This window comes from Malaya genurostris, chromosome 3 (assembly GCF_030247185.1).
Source record: "Malaya genurostris strain Urasoe2022 chromosome 3, Malgen_1.1, whole genome shotgun sequence".
NCBI classification, from domain to species: Eukaryota; Metazoa; Arthropoda; class Insecta; order Diptera; family Culicidae; genus Malaya; species Malaya genurostris.
The window spans coordinates 107,761,616-107,783,289 of NC_080572.1; the positions used below are offsets into that span (position 1 = coordinate 107,761,616).

General features: G+C 36.9%; 1 protein-coding gene across 6 annotated transcripts in view; it reads right to left on the bottom strand.

Moving 5' to 3' along the window:
- Nucleotides 1-21,674, bottom strand: part of LOC131439072 (calpain-A-like) — an 83,477-nt gene that overhangs the window by 16,688 nt on the left and 45,115 nt on the right. For all 6 annotated transcript variants that reach the window (XM_058609615.1, XM_058609616.1, XM_058609617.1 and 3 more), the window contains 3 exons: nucleotides 11,023-11,694; nucleotides 10,100-10,957; nucleotides 537-678 (listed from right to left, as the gene is read on the bottom strand). In XM_058609615.1, the coding sequence (XP_058465598.1) occupies nucleotides 537-678; nucleotides 10,100-10,957; nucleotides 11,023-11,694 (1,672 nt within the window). The remainder of the gene's footprint in view (nucleotides 1-536; nucleotides 679-10,099; nucleotides 10,958-11,022; nucleotides 11,695-21,674) is intronic.

A 21,674-nucleotide genomic window follows, 5' to 3' on the forward strand; every position in this document is an offset into this window, starting at 1 on the left:
CAACATCAGACCTGGACAGAGCCGAAACTGACGAGGACGGAACATTTTTTAATTTATACAATTGCAAAAGATAAATGAAATTATTTTGTTGTTGAAGAAATGGACCTTTTGTTGCATGTTGCGGGTTAGAGTATTAGTGAAGTTATTTCTGTATACACCACAACTGTTGCCAATAATACGAAACAATACAAACAGAACGATTATTGTAATTTTTTTTCAGAAGGTGACCAGAACCAAATGAATTCCGAGTAATAAAGTGGATCTTAAAACCATTCAATTATTACAGTTATGAGTTCAATAGGATTAGCTAGTTCTAATAATGAAACATAAACTAGCAAGTGAGAGAAATTTCAAACTATTACAACCTATCTATCAGGGTATAATTGTAAAGTAACTAGCATTCAGGAACCATAACTAAGAGGTGCAATAAACATAAATATTTCTAACATTTGGGTGTAAACTTGGAACAAATTGTAGAACCCCTCAATTAATTTACATAAATAAATGTGACCTTGCACATCGAAGGCAATACTCACCATCGCGGAACGAATGGTCCAGGATGCGTTTCAGTTCGACCCAATCAACCTCACCGTCAGCGTCGGCCACGTCCAGAAAGAGACGCTCCAAAGCCTCACGCTGAGGCGAGGGTTGCGATGGAGTCGGAACGTCCGGCGCGATCTGAAAGGTGGAGAGAAACAATGTTATTGGATATTTCTTGTGACGAATTGGGTAACTATGGCAGGTAAAGCAGAATTAAACTCGGCATTTAGTTAATTTACTTTTCCGTTGCAAAATACATGCAAAGCATAGTATGAGAAATTTGATCTTGGAAATTAGCGTAAAAATCTGACTTACGTAGCCACCAAAACCTAGATGGGCCTAACAATTATAATTGATAGTATAATACATATGTTAGTTTTATTTGTTAGATGAAAAAAGAGTTGCGATGAAAATTCGTGAGTTCTTATTTTCTTCTATAGTTTATTTGCTTTCGGATTATAAAATGGATTAACGAACGAATACGGAATATATGTTTATCAACTCGAAGATTCAACAATTCATTCAAAAAATATATTTTACTAAGAAAAAAAAGTTAACAATACCAACTAAATCTTCGAACTTCCAAAAAATCCAATGTATGATGTTAGATTACATAGTTCATCAACGAATAAAAATGAATTTAGTAACATTCTATGGCGGTTGGTTTTTATAGTTTATTTACCAAAACATATTTTAGTTTCGAGACTTTCTAGCACTATTTTTGCATTATGTTTGTGGATTGCACATGCTTTCAGCATGTTTCTTGCTGTTTAATGAATAGGAATTGCATAGGTTAGTTTGCTTTCCTATGTCGTGTGAAACAGTCGACAAAACAAATCGCTTACAGCCGGCACAACCGAAATAAAGAACTATGTAGTGTAGTGAATAATAAGGCGATTTAGGTAAAATATAGTTCATCTGATAATGAAATAAACCTTTAAGCATTTTACGGCGCTTCTAGTGGTTTCGGAAGATCTTTATGTCCGTTTTTTGGCAATAACAATAGTTTTTTATGAAAAAATAATCACTACTTTTGAAAAACTTGGTTCTGTAAAATTTTGCACAATAATTAGTTTGATAGCTATTTTGTTCCGAAAAATTTATGTAACATGGTCAAATTAAGAGCTTAAACGTAGTTTTTTCAGCAAAGTTGAGAGAATTAAGAATTAAGAAAGTTGAATTCCAGATATCAATCCAACCATGGACCACCCTAATGATTTTTCACATCAAAAGAAGCGCCATTTGATTACTAACAAGTTTTGTTAAGACAACAACTACCAAAAAATAAAATTTACTAAACGAAGGTTCGAGGAGATGTCCTTTGGCAGATTTAAGGTTGTTTTTGAGAATAGATTCGCCCACAAACATATGATCTGGCAGAGAATTTTCAGCTGCAGCCAAACGACAATAGTTCGTCGTCGCAAAAAACCGATTATTTTGGAGGTTTACAAAACCAAATCTCTCCGGAAACGAATTCTACCCTTTGTCAAGTCACAAAAGAATCCAGTGACATTTTGGCGGGATTCTTCAAGTTGTCGGGAAGTTCAGCAATGGTACAATAACAACGGAGCTCAGTTTGTTCCGAAAACCTGCGATCCGCCGAAATGTTCTCAGTTCTAGCCCATAGAATACAATTCCGTCAATTCAATAGATCAAAATGATGTTGTGTCATAAGGAAGTGGACCATCCTTTATGACCAAACCTCATGAAGAAATGGCATCACCAGTGGCGCTTCCGCGACCGGGATCAACCGATATTGACATCATTTGGCAGTGTAAAATTCCACCGTCGGTACAAGTAATTGCAATTCGCTTAAGGAACAAGTGCATCTCAACTAAGAGAAAGTGTATGTGATTCAATTAAACAAAAGCAACAGTAAAATACACATTGAATTCTTTCCCAATAGTGAGGTAGTTAAATTCACAGCCGACAACAATAATATACACTGTGTCGAGTACTAAAACGCTGAAAACATGTTCATTTCAAACCTTGCGTCTGGTGATTGCGATGGCTCTTTCTACTAGCTACATACACGACTTGTTGTTCTCTTAAAGGATCATGCATTTTTTAATAAACCATTGCAACGTATTTATTCACAGATTATAACAAAGCCTTTTGATATATTTTGTTAATTTTCTGGCGTTCAAATAATATGTAAATAGGATATGTACATAAATAGGAAAAGTCCGTTGTAGCAGTCTACTAGGGAAGGTTCACCAAGTGTGTTTGATGCCGAGAAATGTTCAGTAAGAAGAATAATCAGAAGAGACAACATTGCATTAATCCCGGTCCAAGTTATCGTTTTCCTAAGGCCCTCGATTTTCAATGTGTTTTCACTTAACATTGACTTTTCTAAATTGCTTCAAAATTGACTTCAAAAGCAAGGAAGTGTCTACAAATCGTTATGTGTAATATGTTGATACCAAAGTCGAAGTATCAAAGCTAGATCCTTCAAAAAACTGCGGGATTAATTTCTAAATTTAAGTTTTAACCTCGTTGTCATTTGCAGTTTGGAAACAAAAATTGTTAAACCGTTTGTGGGGGATTGGGAATCGAATACACATGTAATTGCGTTTTTCCCATGTTTCAGCAAAGTGAGAATCATTTTTCGTCTTTTTATAGAATATACTTGTTTTGTACTCTTTTCAATAGATCTGCATTTTTTATACGGACAAGAAATGCCTCGAAGTGCGAGACGTTACCAGTACTCATTTCGAGAAGCCCACGAGGAACGACCTACCTGATTTTTTTCATAATACATATAGCCCTCATATAGTAATTCTCTATATCACAGAAAAAGAGACATATCGCTAAGATTTTTACGTGAATACGTTTTACGGGATACCTTTTCAAAATTTATCATATAGCAAATTGCTAAGTTTTTTAGATCGTGATTTTTTTATTAAACTCAACGTATCAAGATCATTTTCGCTTCAAGCCATCGGAAATATGTTCAGCAGTTTATAATAAAATTCGGTCGGTATTATAAGATAATTGTAAATACCTAAAATTGGAAATTTTCCTAAATATCCGGAATCAATGAGCTTCAAAGAGTTCCATCAAATTTATGTCACGACCTTTTCTCGTGCTCGGAAGATGGTTCTAGTAACCTGAACGTTCAGAATTCAGCTCGAAAATTCAATTTCGGAATTCAGTTACTCTTTCAGAATCCTGGTCCAGTAACCCGATCCATAATTTAGATCCAGAATCTAGGTTCAAACGTCAGTTCTAAAATTCAGATCCAGAAATATGGTCCTGGATTCAGTTCCCGAACCTAAATTCACTTTCAGAATTCAATTTACAACATTCAGTTCAGGAACTATAAATTAGTTTTGAATTTGAATTCTGAACCTGGATTGTGTAACTGAACTCTGTAATAGGACTGTCGAACTAAAATTCAAGTTCAGAATAGTATTCAGTAGATCTAGTAATATGGTAACCTCAGGTTTAAATGCGTCCCGGGTTGTCGGTTGCATAGGACGCTGATCTTACAAGCCAGCTGTCGTATGTTCGAGCCCCGACCTGGAAGGATTCTTAGTGTCAGTAGGATCCATAGTACTAGCCATGCAATGATTCTGTACGCTAAGAATCGGCTGCGAAGTCTGTTGAAACAGAAAGGCCAAATTCCACGAAAGGAATGTAATGCCAAGACTTTGCTTTGCTCAGGTTTAAATACTCTCCTGCATGCGAGGTAAATGCACTCAAGAATGTTTAACATCAAAGAATTGGAACAATCTATTTTATTCGCATTTATGTCATCTGGTTATGTGTCTGACATTACCCACTCGCCATTTTCGGTATGTGTAACAGTGACCGCACTGTTATGTGTAACATATACTGTACACAAGCTTTCTTACTTGAAAAAATGTTACAGACTGTTTGAGATTTTCTAACTTAAATCTGGCAAAAATTCTTTTGTCTGGGCGCAAGTTTGTCGGTTTCGGTAATAACTGATAAGTTTGAATACAACTCGAAAACGAATACTACGTTTTATCAGACCCTGTCAGTTTGGAGCGAAATCAATCTTCAGTTCAGTAACGCCATCGCACGGCATCACATTCAACATTCAATTTTATGGGTGCGCAGCGCTGCTATTTTGGCGCGCACGAATTTGACATTTCTCCCCCCTACTTCTATGTATGAGATTCGATGCGGACTCGCCTGAGGGCGGCATGCTCGCAAAAAAGGATGTTGCCAATGAATTGTTCGGGAAATGTGAGAGCTGGATATCTTGTTAATATGATGCCATTGGCTTTATCCAACTAGTTGACAGTCAAAAAGCTAGTTCTGAACCAACGAAACCGTTCGTTATATCAGCTTCAGTCGACTCATCAACTTTTACATTTCCAGTAAATTCTGAATGAACGGGTTTCCCAAGAAGTTAACCGTATTTGAAATGCTGATACACCCAAACCTCCATTTACGTACCTTATATATGTATATATTTCAAAATTAAAAGCTTTATTGCGAAAGAGTGCTTACAGATGTATTATTCAAAGTATTGTCCGTCGCTAGCGACAACTTTCTCCCATCTTTTCGGCAATTTTCGGATCCCGACTCGAAAAAAGATGTCCTCTTTTGACGCTATCCATGAAGCAATCCATTTTTCCAACTCTTCGATGGATTGAATATGTTGATCTGCCAGGCCGTGTGCCATCGAACGGAATAGGTGGAAGTCAGAAGGGGCGACATTTGGGGAATTCGGCGGGTGGGGCAAGACATCCCATTTCAGCGTTTCCAGGTACTTTTTGACCACTTTTGCGACGTGAGGCCGAGCATTGTCGTGTTGGAGGATGACTTTGTCATGTCGTTCTTGATATTGTGGCCGCTTATCTTCTAGTGCGCGACTAAGGCGCATCAGTTACGTTCGGTAGCGATCTCCTGTGATGGTTTCACCCGAGCTGATCCCACCAAAATACAAATCATAACCTTGGCGCCGTGAATATTCTGTTTTGCCTTCGACGAAGTAGCATGCCCGGGCTTTCCCCATGATTTTCTGCGTTTAGGATTATCGTATCGAACCCACTTTTCATCACCGGTTACGATTCGATGTAAAAACCCCTTACGATTTTGTCTTTGAAGCAGTTGCTCACATACAAATAGACGGCGCTCGATGTCCCTCGGTTTCAACTCGTACGGCACCCAGTTTCCTTCTTTCTGAATCATGCCCAGGGCCTTGAGACGTTTTGAAATGGCTTGCTGACTCACTTCCAACGATTCGGCAAGCTCTTCTTGGGTTTGGCACGAATCTTCATCAAGCAATGCTTCTAGTTGTTCATTTTTGAAGGTTTTTTCTCTTCCATCACCATGTTTGTCTTCGACATCGAAATTACCATATTTGAAACGTTGAAACCACTCCCGACACGTTCTTTTACTCAGAGCAGCATCACCGTAAGTTTCTGAGAGCATTCGTTGCGCTTCAGCTGCATTTTTTCGAATTGTAACAAACTCACTTTAAAGGCATTATCATCTATGTATTTTGACCAGCCTCAGCCGGTACAGCCACCTATCGGAAAACGGCGGGAGTAAAGTTGTACACCTAATATGTATTAATATACGTACGCATGTGTGCAAATATTTGTTTTTCCTAATACATTGGTGAAGTAAAAACGATCCTTAATGTGTATAATTATATATACATATATGCAGACGGGTGAGTGTGTAAGCATACTTACATACATATATAAGGTTCGTTAATGGAGTTTTGGGTGTATCTTCTTTTAAAGGTCGATATGTAATACCTGGACATGAACCGAGGATCATTAGAACTAAGTTACTTTTAGGTAGCCTGACTGTAGCAGCAAAAAACAAATGAGTTTACTGCAGATTCTCTACCGAAGTGCCGATTATCCACCGCACAGAATCACAAAGATTTCTGTTTGGAACACGGCACAGTATCAACCTAGGGAATGGGATTGCTCTAATATCCTTTCACGACAGTAGACACCAGTAGATCCAGTTTTACTCACAAGTCAATTTGAAAACTGCTTGAGATAAATTTTTCTCACCACACACGATAGCATCCTTATTTCATCATTATTTTTAATTATATAATTGTTGTTGTAATATTTCGTTAAGTTTTTTATTGAACTACTTCCTCTATGAACTCGGTTCTTACTTGTGTTCATTAATAATTTATAGTGAAAAAAATTACATTAGACCAAGTGTTCGATGAATCATTATTACTCTGCAAAATAGTTTATTATGCTGATATCGGCTCAAGATAAATGAAGAGAGTAACAAGTGTCACAGGAAAAAAGTGGCCTAATTGATGTCCCGTGATATTTACTGTTCAATCATATAATATTTCCATTTAGAAGTAGCCAACCGAATCCCCAATCGTACCTCGAAACGCGATATCAAGAACAATTATTTCACAAGTTAGCTTATTTGAATTTATGTTTGATTTCGTGTTTATTTTCGAATAAAACGAGTTTTACAAAAAATTATCGCTCTAGTTTAGTGATCCTCGGTTTGTCTCACTGAATTAAAAAGAAATATGGCTCGACCCTCCGAAGGAAGCCTACTCAGACTATATAAATCGTATTTCTCCCGGACAGATTCCTAGTTGATGACAAGAACACTAATCAAAGCATTCAAGCAGCTTATTTAGTAAGAAGTGCTATTCTTGAGGGCTTAGAATATGCGTTAGTGAACTAAATTCATAATTGAAGTTAGTAAACGAAATGTATAAAATAAAACAATAACTTAGCGGAACACATTCAATGAAAATACCGCTAACGAATCACGCTAGAAGACAAGCGATTAGAAACACGTATAAACTAAACTCACAACAACCTATAGTGTTGAAGAAAGAGAAGTAACAAGATTTTTTTTAGATCAGACTATTCTTAAAAGCTCGAAAGAATAGATATGAAAACGTTGTTTCCAAGAATTAAGAATAAATAAAAACACTTTGTTGAACCAAGTGATAGTTTAGTAGAAAGAAGTTCTGGCAAAGTAGGAAAAGAGAAACTTCTACTATTGTGGCCTTTTACGACGTGGAAGCAGGAACCAACTCTTGGCTAATTTTTTTACAGCCGAATTCCACACGTCCCCTAGGCTGGAGGTACTATCAGTTTTCTATTTGTTCTGGGAGACTAACAGATTTTCATAGCTTATACTGATTCCAATATCATGTGTCTTGTTCTTGTTAAAGAATCAGTAGCTTCTTGAATGCAAGCAGACGTACATGCAGTTCAGATATGCTGCCTGATTTTCAGATTCTTGCCGTATTGTTTTAAATTTACCAGATAGAACGGAATAATATTTTATTCATGGGACAACCCAGTATAATTCGATTTTTGAGATCAGAATTTTCTGTTGTCGTGGATTTGTCTAGAACAGAGTTGTTTAAACCAAGCTTTTTTAAATTCTTGGTTATTCACGGTTGTTCGATTAATAGAGGAAAGTTGGAATTAAAATTATACTTCTTCTAAAAATGTTACACTCGAATAATTTGAGCTTTGATGTTTGATGAAAAACTAACATTCCAGCATAGAATTATTTTTCCAGACAAGAAAAACTGTATTCTGGCTAGATATTATCCCAAGTGCAAATGTAATTTATCGAAATTTAAAAATGATCTACAATTGTTTTAGAATTATTATTTATGTTATCTATGTTCAGAAAGATTACTGCCGAAAAAAACACTGTAGAACTACTTTCAGTACGTCTAAATCAACTATGCAGCAGATCACCAACTTATCCATATTGCACTAACAGTTGTAGAAGAACTGCAAAAGTTTTTGCATCGTCATGTAAAATGGAACTACACCAAGTGTGCAACTTATAAAAAAAAACCAAATGGCTGTCATAATTGTATTGGACACAGAATATGTCGAAATTATTATTAATCTCTTGTGGAAGAGAAATTAACAAAATGATGCTCTCCTGAAGATAAAAATTGATAAGCCGAATTAGAACCTTACTGTGAAAAAACAGTTTCTGTTAAATCTGCAAAGTTTTGGCTGCCTCATAAAATTGTAGGTCAGTGTGAATAGTTTTCTTCATTTTTAGAAAAAAATGATATGAAATCCAAAACTTACAAAAACGTTAAGCAAGATTTATCTATTTGAAATAAAAACAAAACTTACAAAGATGAGAATATTATCATAAATGTTGCGGAAATACAACATTACATACGCGATGAAAACAAAACTCAATCAGAACAATTGTGTTTGGTTTTCATCTTGCTGAAAAAATGACCAGATCTGACATCACTTATGAACGAAAAGTAAAGTTCATCAAAGTTACTCTCATGATACTGTTTGTACAACTCCAACACATGGGCTTGCCAAAATAATACCTACAGTGCGTATCACAAATGTCGGGCCCGTTAAGATGAATCTTTATACTGTATTGTAATTCAACTAGTTTGTTCAAAATAAAAATCAAACGTATAATATTTCTCTCTAAAATATTCACATGTTAAAGTATCCCGTTATTTAGATAATATAAATCATAACGTTGCGTGAACCATTTTCTATTCAACTCACTGTTACCATCGATGCCATATTGGAAAAGATTGAAGAAAAATTCATATCGAGATTTTTCAGGTTCAAAAAAACATTAGTTCAAAATTGATCAAAACCGTCTGGAAATTTTAAGTATGTTTGAATATATGTATTTTAAACACCATTCCGATGATTCTCTTTATAAATAATAGATTGTTATTTTCACAGAAGTTGGTGCACAATCATTAAAAACGCGTTAATTCAAAGGCGCTTGAAAATTTCGGCCGTACGAATACATGTTACACCATAAAAATGCAGTTCGTTGTCGATTTCTCAATTACAAAAACACAAAAGATCAATTCTACAATATGTAGCATTATCATTTTCCATGTGCAGATTATTTTACAAGATCCATGTTTGTGTTAAGTACAGTTATATTGAAAATCAAACGTGAAACTTATTTATTAGAAATTAGGTTTGTTATGTTTTTGTAAACGTCATTCCATTTCTTGTTTACATTAGGTAGTAGTTTTCACGAGTCTCACAATTGTTTTTTCGCTGATTTTATTACTGCCTCTGTGATGGGATCGACGCATGAGTTTTGCATCAGTTGCACAATCATTGTGAATAAATGTTCGTAATAACGGAAGAACTTGAAGATATGTTGCACAACACAGAAAATTACGCTTTTTCCATAACACAACAGTTACAAGAATAGTAACATAAACTTACTTGATAAATTGCACAATAAGTAGAAAAATACAGGACAACAACTTAACACGCTACTTGGGATAAACCATTCAGCATGTGAAAATATTCCTTCTATTTCAGAATCATTGAACACTACCAACAAAAATGATTACCTCAGTTTGCAAGCGTGGAACATGGTACTAGACAACAGCGTAAGATATTGAACAAAATACTGAAATTGATTAAGATACTGCCGTGCTGATCTTCTCAACTATTATACAATGTTAAAAATCATTGTTAGTATAAAGTGTTGTCTAGTTTATCTACCTAGTACTAGCAACACAGTGTTAGTGTTGTTGATTTTGTAAACTGAATAAAAAACAACAACATTCATTTAAACACTATCTACTCACCCTGTCATCGATGTCACCAACTCCGACCTCTTCGTCGTTCTCCTCCATACTGTTTTTGTTCTCGGAGAATACCCGAATCAGAAATTCGCCTTCCTCGTTCGGTTCGAATGTCGACGGCACTATCAGATAATCCCCCGGCGGAAGCTTAAACCGGCAGCTTACTTCCCGCAAATTGATAAAAGACGGAGAGCGGGCAACTGACGCGTTGTACTTGAAGAAGTTTAATTTTAACGGTTTCTGAGCCAGATCCCGTTCGCTCACGCGATACACGGCGAAACCGATCGTCAGGCAATCCACACCCATATTACGACGTGAGCGTCGATTTTTCTGCATCAGTGCAATGATTACCGTACACTTGCCTTCATCATCATCATCATCGGGATCCTCCAGATGAACTACATACTGTGGATTATGCCAGAACGTTTGCAAATAGTTGCGACAACCGCCAGCCGTACTTCCCATAGCCCACTCGCCTTCGAATGTAGACATTTCCCAGCGCAGTTTGCCACGGCTTTCCTGCTCCTCGGACAGTGAATCAGGACTCAAGTTACAGATCTCAACTCGGTCGAAATATCTTATGAAATCACGGTAAGACATCCAGAACTCTCCATCGACGTCGAAGCTTAGTCCGAGCTCCTCTTTCTGTTCATCCGGTATGAAGCGCCATTCGGGTGACTGATCACTCCAGGCTCCATTCCATTCTGCTTCATTTCCCCACGGGTTACGAAGACGAATTAGTGGAATTTTACCGGATGTCGATGGTGTCACAATGTCTGCCAACTGAATCTTAGTGATAGAGTAGGCGTGTCCTCGGATTAGACCTTCTGGCGTTTCTGCTTCTGTTACGTTTGGATCGGGCTGTTGAGCATAAACACAATTGTTAGATCAAACATGAATAATAAACGGGAATTCCGTAAAATTACCTCTATACTACAGGCAAACATCGAGTTTCTGAGAAATCCTTTCTCCATAATCTGGAACAGATTCGATGGTGTCTGATCCTTCAAATCGTACATTTCAGTGACACCTCCGGTGAAGTCTTCCATCGCCTCACAGGTGGTACCGCCTTTGAGAGCTTCATAAGAACCATGCAGTTTGGCATAGGCTTTCTCCAGTAGGGCACTCCAAAATTCATTCTTCTCCGACGATCGCATATAGATCAGTTCACCACGGTAGGTTGGTAGCCGATCATCAATTACAACATCAACCCAGCGTCCGTACTGCCAGAAGCGGAAGTGGAAGATACCAGCATAGTCATCCTCGAAGCTATTGTCCTCCGGAACGACTCGCAGAAACAGTTTCTGATCTCGCGTCAAATTGGCACATGCAGCCAACAGCCAGCAATCACCCAGCTCACCTTGCTGTACGTCGAACCGGGAGAATCCTTCCACGAAGAATTCCGGATGGTCAGCAATCTCGTGCGGACGGAGCCATTCGTAATGGCGATCCGGTCGGCGCGAGAACAGTAGCGAGGACGAAGTCGCCGGAAACTCCGGATCCTCGAACAGAGAACCATTTTCGAGGCACTGACTGCGCAGTACATAGTAATCCTGGACGTCGGTATTCGTTCGGAAGCCACTACCCTTTTCGCCAAGCTGTGGGGGTGAGAGAAGACGATATGGAACGTTAGCATTGTGTTTAACGGAAGCAATTTGGTAAATTTGTAAATCCTCGTTGGCATACAATTTTCGATTGGTATGGCTTTCTGAAAACTATTCTGAAATGTTGGAAACTAGAGTATGCGCACTGCAAAATCTAATAAAAGAAACTTTCCAGTATAAAATTGATTATATAAGGGGGATGGGTATAAAATGATGGGTTAGTCGATGCCTTTACGCAGCCCACCTGGGTTCGAATCCCAACCCCGCACATACAGTTAGAAAGTTTTTCTGGCTGGAGGAGGCGAATGACCTTAAGTTTATAACCTTTGTAATTAAAAAAAAAAACAAAATAAAACAGCATATTAAATCTATGTATTTCTAAATCCGCTTTAGCTGTTTTTTCAGACACCCGTTGATATAAATTTTTAACCAAAAGTGTAGTTACAAAGAGTTGGCTTTTATGACTACAACTAAAAATTGCCTGCCAAACCATGTTCTTTTTTGAGAATTTCAAGATCTTTTTGTTTCGAAATGGTCGTCATCCATGCCATGTATAAAACTCAAGACCAGGAAGTTGCTTGAAATCTGCATTGACATTTGTTGTCAAATTTTGTCAGCAATTTGGCGAACAGCTTACACGCTTTTGTTTTTGAACTGGTTTTCTGCTTCTGTTCCTGTTTGGTGTTTTTATCACCTTTAAACCTTATTATACTTTTTGAAATTGTGCGACGTTTTGACCATTTTAGTTACATCTCGGATGGGAAGGTTCACGTTTCGCTTAATTAGCCCTGTATTTCGTTGGTTTTTGAACTTGTAGCTCTCTGTGTCGCCTGATAAACATGAGTATTTTATCTGCAGCTGCAAATCGCTTTTTAAATCACAAAACTTTTAAATTGTCTTATCAGCAAGAACGATTTTATATCTGATGGAAGCTTCATTTTGAGTCGTCTAGAAACCGACCCAAAGTTCTCCTTTGTCAATTGTTTCTTTGTAAACTAGGTTGATGGTTCAATGCATAGGGCGCTGGTCTTACAAGCCAGTTGTCGTCGAACATACGTCCTGGAAGGATGCTTAGTGTCAGTCAGTAGGATCGTAGCACCAATTTTGTAATGGTTATGTACGCTATGAATCGGCTGCGAAGCAGAGTTGCAAATTGTCAATCATGTTAAATGACCTTGACAGACTGACTAAAATCAACGTCAACTGTAATCGGTACGGTCAAAGTACCAAGTATAAGTATACTCAATTAAAGGCAGACGACTTTATTGTTTTCTCTCTCATTCTCCTATTTCCTGTTGAAGTAAAAAAAATTCCATGAGAGTACAAACATAAACATAAATTGATAATGTTCATTGTTTTTTGCAAGAAGTCATCGGACTTCGGAGTTTATTGGAGTAAATGAATTTAATTCAATGTTTATGCTGCTTGATTAATATTTAGTCACATCGTAAATCAAGCAGTGACAGGAAAAAGCCTTGGTATTACATTCCGGTAGTGGAATTTGACCTTCTGTTTCAACGGGCTTCGCAGCCGATTCAGAGTGTACGGAACCATTGCATGACCAGCGCCCTATGCATTGAACCGCCAATCCGGGACAGTGACAGGAGAAATGAAGATAATATCAATGGCATCGGCAATTAATGAGCGTCCTGGTGAGTGTAATATCAAGTTATGACAGATCGGCTCTCAGACACTCAATATATGATGATTGGTAGAGCCTGCTTGGCAGAAGTCCAGTGACAAAAGTTTTCCAATCTTCTTCGTTCAAAGTTGCTAGTTGATAGTGACATTTAGCAGCTCTGCTGCGAAGTCTGTTGAAACAGAAGGTGAAATTACACAAAAAGAATGTAATACCAAGACTTTAATTTGCTGTTTAGTCTATTCGGTAGTATTTCAGGGTCCAGTTAGGCTCCTTGCTGGAACGATCAGATTGATAGTCTTCTCGTAAAAGGTTCCTCCGTAGTGTTGATTTGTTGGAATTGTATTTTATGGTAATACCGCTATCCAAGAGTTTTACGGTAGCCGAACAAGGAGCAGGTCTAAAACTTTTCATATCTTAGCAGCCAGTTAACGTCGGGAGATGGAACTTGGATTACCATAGATAAATGACGGTATACGATGTTAATTATTTATTTCCCTGTAATTCCGAACCCGGATATCGGATCGATGTTAGATACTGTGGAATCATAAGACCTTTCATTTGAATCTAAGTTTGTGAAAATTAGTGAGTTCCGTGCCGGTGTTATTTAACGATTACTTCCGGTGTTCGTAGTACTGGAAATTGAGAATCAGAATAGCCAAAGTGAGTTCGTTTGGTCATCAAATAATCTTTCTGTAAACTGAAAATTTACATTTATCAGTTCTGAGAAATTTGCTTCTCTTTGTATCGTCACGTATCGAAATATACTCTCGAAACTGAAATGTTTTAGTATCTGTTACCCTACAATTCCGGCATTGTGATTCGGATTGGAATCACAGCCAACATAATTTTAGAAGACTATAAATTCTTTCTTCTGAGTATAAGTATTTGAATCAATCACTTTCGTCGCAAACGGCCATGTTATTCCGGAACCGAAAGTGGAATCAGAATTAAATTAATTTTATTCAAGGCGGCTAAACCTTTCACTTGAATCCAAGTTTGTGAAAATCGGTGCAGCCATCTTTGAGGAAAGTGTTTCCATTTTTGAACATTTTAGAACTAGAAGTCGGATCCGGACGAAAATCAAAAATATTGCATGGGACCACAAGACCTTTAAGTTTATGATAATTGATTGGTCCAATCATCTCTATGAAAATTGAGTGCATATTTTTTAACTCACACACACGCACAGATATTTCGCGATCTCGACGCTCTGAGTCGAATGGTATATGGTACACTCGGCTTTCCTGGCTTCGATTCGGTTTCTACAGTGATTATATGAGAAATTAGAAATGATTTTGTGTATTGAACAAACACATTTTTGCTTGTATCTAAAACCCCAATATTTTCACTATCTTGAAAGGTCTTAAGCTAAATTCGGCACATTCATAAGAGATTGCACAGAAATCTACATAATTGTGTACAATATCACCCGATAGATGTACTCCCCCTCGGTAGTGTAGTACTTCTTCAGTGGAATCTGCGGCAGGTATCTTGCGTGCACCGGACACTGGTAGTTATAGTTCCGATAGTAGCGACCTTCCATTGGATTTTCCTGGCAATATTTTCCGTAGCTCCGATCGAATTTTCCATACTGATAAACTGCACCACCGGAAACACCGCCTACACCTGCAGCCGAGCACGGATCGAAAATGTCCGGACTTAAAAATACAAGATTTCGTTCGACCACTTGCTGAACCAGTGACTCCACCACCGAGCAGCTAGTCATGCCCGAACCGATTTCCGACGAAGACTAACCAAGATTGTGCGGATGCACAAAGAACTTGTTTCTCCGACTAGTAGGGCAGGTTCCGCACTGGACGCTAGGGAGGAGTAAATGCTTCTTGTTTACATGCATACTCCATTACGACGGAACAGGACATCCTGCTGGGAGTCTTTCACTCGTTCCTTGACCCATCGGAAGTTGCAGCGGCGTAGGACGCCAGTGATAATTGAATTTCGATTTATGAAGCCGGGAATAGCACGTTGTGCTGTAGGTCAAATCAATGCAGTTAGCGACCAATCTGAGAGTTCAAGAAAATTCCCTAACATTGACAATGGGAAACTCCTTGAACTTGGTTTTGGCATTGCTCAGTAAAGGAGGTACAACAATAGATTGGAGTAAACCGGGAGGAATGTTTACCTAATGTTGATGGGTTCCGTATTTTTGGGTTATGAATGTGATGAATTTTCAAAAATGATAAGATTAGAAATTTCACGTGATGTGATGCACAGAAAATGAATACATCTTGTACGGAAAACAAAAGATGTGCGAGATCATATCATCTATTAAACTTGAAATCATTTTCCAACACTTTGAACAGGTTTAAGGATGCTAGGCATTATAAACACTCGTTTAGTTGAATATGATTCAGAAAAATTCATTTTTATTGAGAAGCGTTATTACTACATGGAATGAGAAGTCTCGGGCCAAACAAAGAAAAAATCGATGTTTCACCGTGAAAACTTTTTATTCTACTGCATAATCTCCATCTAGAGCGATACACTTGACCCATCGGTCCTCCAACATTTTTTTTTTATTTAAAAGATATTTTTATTCAGGCCTATTTGCGTACAAGCTTTACATGGCCGATTGAGCCGATTTTTGAAATATTTTTTTTTTTTTGTATTGGATCTCGTTGTCACCCCTTTCCTAGGGGGAGCGGAGTTTCCATTTCCCTCCTGCGAGGATTGAGGGGCACTTTGTACATGGCTCGTCTCGTCATCCATTGCGCATCGGTGGTATTGTTGTTGATTTTCGTTTTCCTTATTGTTCGCAGTCTTGAGTTCGTTGCTAGTTGCTGTAGATGCGCCTTGTTGTTGTTGTTGGTTGCAGTTGCTGGTTGGTTGGAGGGTAAGTTGTTAACTGCAGCTGGTGTACTTTGTTCTATAGGGGATACTGATGGTTTCGTTGAAGGGGATGCTTCATTGTTGTTGGTGGCTGCCACAGGTGTACTGGGGTTGCTTGGGGTTGGTGTGAAGAAAGCACCGTTGTCCTTTCGTGTAGTTGTCTCCTTGTCCAGTTTATCACATGTCTTACCGTAGTGAATAGCTTTTTGGCAATATTGACATGTGGCCATCTGGTTGTCATAGGTAACAAGTGATTTGCACGGGATTCTTGTATCCTGACCGAAAGTCACATAAGAAGGTATAGGCCTCTTCAGAGATGTCCATCTCCTCTGTGTGACGTAGAGCAAGCAAAATTTCTCCCCTCGCACTGACAACTTTAACGAGAGCTCTTCTCTTTCACATATATACACCACTGTTGTATAATACCACTGACAGACATGTGATTTCCGTACAATGATTTCTATACAACGCTGTACGAGTACAACGATGAGGTGACAGACATGTTTTGCCCACAGAAAGAATATACAGTAAAACGAAACAACTCAAAACTTTGCTTAATGTTCCAGCTCCGATGATCGATAATATAGAAACCAAAAATTTTTGTGGTTTGAAGTGTATTCCTAGTAACTGATTTATGACAGATATAATCAATTCCTCTCTGAATTAAAACTAATTTTGTGTGTGAGTGTTCTTCGGATGACAATTTCACTCATATCAAATTTTAAGGTTTAAAGGTTCAGGTAAGGTAGGTAAGGTAGTTATGGTACCATGTTTGTTCTGGGATACATGATTTTTACCTTCATTATTTGAATGTAATTAGCATTAGGGAAAATTTGATGTCCACAATTTTGATGTTCTACCGTAAAATCAAATAAAAATTGAATGGAGGAAGAATGAAAGGCTTTTAGAACTAATTTTCGGAACACTAGCACTATTTTTTATGCAACGAAGCTGATTTGTACCGAAAAGGTGATTAATCACCAAATTTTGTTTGTAAATCATATCGACTTTTGCAAAATCCGCAAAAATTTCCAGTTGTTCAGTAATAATTCCTTTTTTACCAGCATATTCACAATAAAAATAAGAGCCTAATAAATAAATCCAAGATATTCTTATTATGTAACCAATAAAAACGGCATAGCACATACATATTCCAAAAAAATGCAGTTTATTCATTATAAAATTTTCTTAAAAAGGATTATGTTTATCAAGAAGCTGATTTCAAAACTTTCTTGAATTTGAAATCATTCCGAAATAGATTTGACATAGGTTTGATGCTTCGTTTTACTTCATGAAAATTGGTCTACTAGGCTGGAATATAGTCTCATAGTGATTTTATTAGGATTTTGAGGAGTTTAAAGTTGTGACTACACAATTGTTTTTTTATGTATTGGATATTTATCGTTAATTATTACCACATGTGCATTCAAAATATGAATCATTATGTGTTCTAAATCCATTTAAAATTTACTTGTTATTGAATAGAAAACAATAACTCAATAGTGCTGATTTTATGTACAAATATGAATATATTGTTTTCCTTATTTGTATTTAAAAACTTCACCAAATTTATGAACATTTCTTGGTTTGACTGCTTTTTGAAAATAAGATAAAACGTTTATAAAGTGTATGAGTTTTATGCTGCTGGTTAGCAGTTTACAGAGATTTTTTTTTCAAAATAAAACAAAGGTTGTTTATTATTTGATACTCAGAAGAAGAAAAAATTGTTTCGTGAGTTCACCATCGCTCGTCAATGGCGCTGGTAGCAGTAAACAGTGATGTGATTTTGCACAGTACAACGATAAATGACCGTAATACCACTGACAGACATGTGATTTCCGTACAATGATTTCTGTACAACGTTGTACGCGTACAACGATGAGGTGACAGACTTGTTTTGCGCACAGAATGAATGTACTGTGAAACGAAAAAACTCTAAATTTAGTTTAATCTCCCAGCTCCGATGATCGATAATATAGAAACCAAACATTTTTGTGGTTTGAAGATTATTACTAGCAACTAATTTATGACAGATATAATCTTGTCTCTCTGTCTTAGCTATTAAACTATTTGTGTGTGATTGTTCATTGGATGACAGTATCACTCATATCAAATTTTATGGTTTTAAGGTACATTTTTGACACGTTTGTTCTGGGATACAGGATTTTTTCCTTCATTGCTTACATGTAATTAGCATTAGGGAAAATTAGATGTTCATAATTTTGATGTTCTACCGTAACATTCACTGATAAAAATATAAAACAAATATAAATAAAAAATGGAGGAAATATGAAAGGCTTTTAGAACTAATTTTCGGAACACGAAAACTATTTTTTTATGCAACGACCCAGATTTCTACCAAAAAGGTGATGAATCACTTAATTTTGCTTGTAAATTATGCCGACTTTTGCCAAAATCGCATAAATTTCAATGTTCAGTCATAATTACTTTTCACCCGCATATTGACGATAAATATAAGAGCGCATAAACCATTAACATTGAGTCTCGAAATAGTAATTAAATCTAAGATATTATTAGTATGTAACCATCGGAAACGGCATGGCATACACATATTCCAGAAAAATTCTATCAACGTAACAGTTTATTCATTACGAAATTTTCATGAAAAGGATTATGTTCATCATAAAGCTGAATTTAAAACCTTCTTGAATTTTAAATCATTCCAAAATAGATTTGACATGGGTTTGATGCTTCACTTTGCATCATAAATCTTATGAAAAATGGATATAATCTCATAATCGTTTTATTAGGATTTTGAGGAGTTTAAAGTTGTTATGCTATATTTATGAAGTAAAACTGAAAAGTATTACAAGTATTTCTTAAATTAAACATATAACTTGGTACGTGTTCTGCTTCAATTTACTCACACTGAAAGGCATGATTCGCTGTTCTCTCTATTCATACCCATAATAAGACTCTTTCTAAACAATTTAATAACAAGTTTTCTTTCCATCCAACGGCATTCAATCCGATGACACAAGACGAAGTAATAAGAAGATTTAGAGTTTCCAGAAGTCATCAATAAACAGGATGATTACACAATTGGCTTTTTGATGTATTGGATATTCATCGTTTATTATTTCCACATGTGAAATAAAAATATGAATCATTATGTTTTTAATTCCATTTCAACAATAAATTTACTTGCTATTGAATAGAAATTAATTACTCAATAGTGCTGATTTTCTGTACAAATGTCAATAAATTGTTTTCCTTATTTGTATTTCAAAAGTTCACCAAATTTATGAATAATTCTTGGTTAGACTGCTTTTTGAAAATATGCTACAAAGTATATTGAACAATCCAATCAGCGAGGTCACCACGAGATAGCGTTATGGTGATTGTTTTGACATATCCCATGTATTTAGAGAAATTTTTGACGAATTTTTCAATTTACTTCAGTTTGAAAGAATGCAGATGGCAAAACCTTACAAATATGGGTAAGAAAAACGATTATTCATGTGTTGTCATCAAACATATGACTTCAAATTGTCCTATACTCTTGACAATCTAGGATGAAATTTGAAATTTTCAGTTCACATACAGATTTGATTTAGATGATAAAACATAAGTAAATAGACTAGTCATAAAACTTTTGATCATAATTTATCAATTAATCTCAAAATCCAACCCAAAAAATAAAGAATATCCCAAATATGAAAACAGTGCCCAACCTCACTTCTTCGAATTGTGGTATTTCATGTTACGATTTCTGCATAAATATCAATCACACATACCACGGAAAGTTACTGAATCATTAATGATCGATTTTTTTACCAATTTTTTACACGTTTTTGTATGTTAGTATTCGATTCATAAGAAAAAATAATAAAAACCCTGCATTTTGTTCGAATCTCCTAGAAAAATCTGAAAATTATCACCATCGCTTAGTTCAAAGCTCGCCACTCGGGCAGCGCTGCGATCGCAAAAGAGTTGGTTGGATTTTTCAATAGGTTTTATGCTGCTTGTTGGCATTTTACCAAGGTTTTTATTTTCAAAATAAACGAAAGTTGTTTATTATTTGATACTCAGAAGAAGGAAATATTGTTTCATGAGTTCACCATCGATCGCCATTGGCGCTGGTAGCAGTAAACAGTGATGTGATTTTGCACAGTACAACGATAAATGACCGTAGTATGGAAACCACCGTTGTATCATGATGCTCGCGTGATACCACCGTGATTTAGGGTGACAGACATGTGATTTCACGGTGTACAGTGATTTCGATATCACATGTCTGTCATAAGCATAAAGTGTGCACGCATCATGAGTGCGTTTGTTTCTCTCCTTTTACCTCCCCACTGAATCGCACCAAAGTGCTAGAGCAGAGCTAATAAATTCTCTGAGGTGGATGCAGATACTTTCAAAGAGGTGTACACACCGGTGAGCACTCTGGTGTATGGTTTGCGTAGAAGAAGCGTGGGGCACGTAAAATCAGATAAATAAAACAATTTATCATTACATTTTCGATTTTCATTGCAAATTTTTCATAGCAAGGCCAGATCTACTCTCTATTAATTGAAGTTCACAGAAGTGTTTGCTCACTATCACGCGCCAGTGATCACTTGGGTGTATTTAGGCGAGAGCACGTGAGAGCGATTCGTGCGAAGAGAATGTTATTCTCTCGCACCAGCTTTTTTCAACACAAGCACGCACTAATTGAAATCTACGCCCTGGTGTATCACTCTAGTGAAATGCCGTCTCTGGGCCTCTTCAAGCGCATGCGTTACAAACTTACGCCATTTAGAATACCGGGGAAAAGTTCTTCAATTTTTCTTTTACGATAGAGAGAATCTCTCCGTATTGGGGCATAGTTTTGCGAATATAAGGATCGATGACGCTTGAGGGAAGATCATGCACACGCACTTCTATAGCACTATCTGCCATATATACTGGAATGTCGTACTTGATATGTTCATGCTCCACATAGTGCACATTATTATTGTCTTTAGCGAATTGAATTGCATCCAACTCTTTATAGAACTGGATATAAACAACATTATTGGTCTTATTGCATTGAATTAAATGCACACGTTTAATGTCAAGATGCATTTGCTCCTTAAGCAAACCTTCAAGTTCTCGTATCGAAGGTCGAATTTTGCATTGCCTGAAGTCAACAATAATTGTATTCTTTCGTAGCGGCGGTAGCTTTTGTTTGTTTGGTTCACTCATTTCGAGATCGTTCTGTTGTTCACTACACAATACTGTACTTGGTTTCTTCCGTCCCGAACGTAAGCGGTTTTGTTTTATCCACTGACTTGGATGAGATATGAAAGCGAACTGTGGGCCAGATCTGGAGAATACGGGGGTGGTGGACCAATCCGTACCACAAATCATTCAAATTCATCGTTGCTGTTTTATGCGGGCACGAAACTCGTCTTTTTCCATAGCTTGATGAAAGCTAGAACTTGTCTGACACGATCAGTCGTTATTCAAACACTAGTGGATAGATTGTCATGAAATA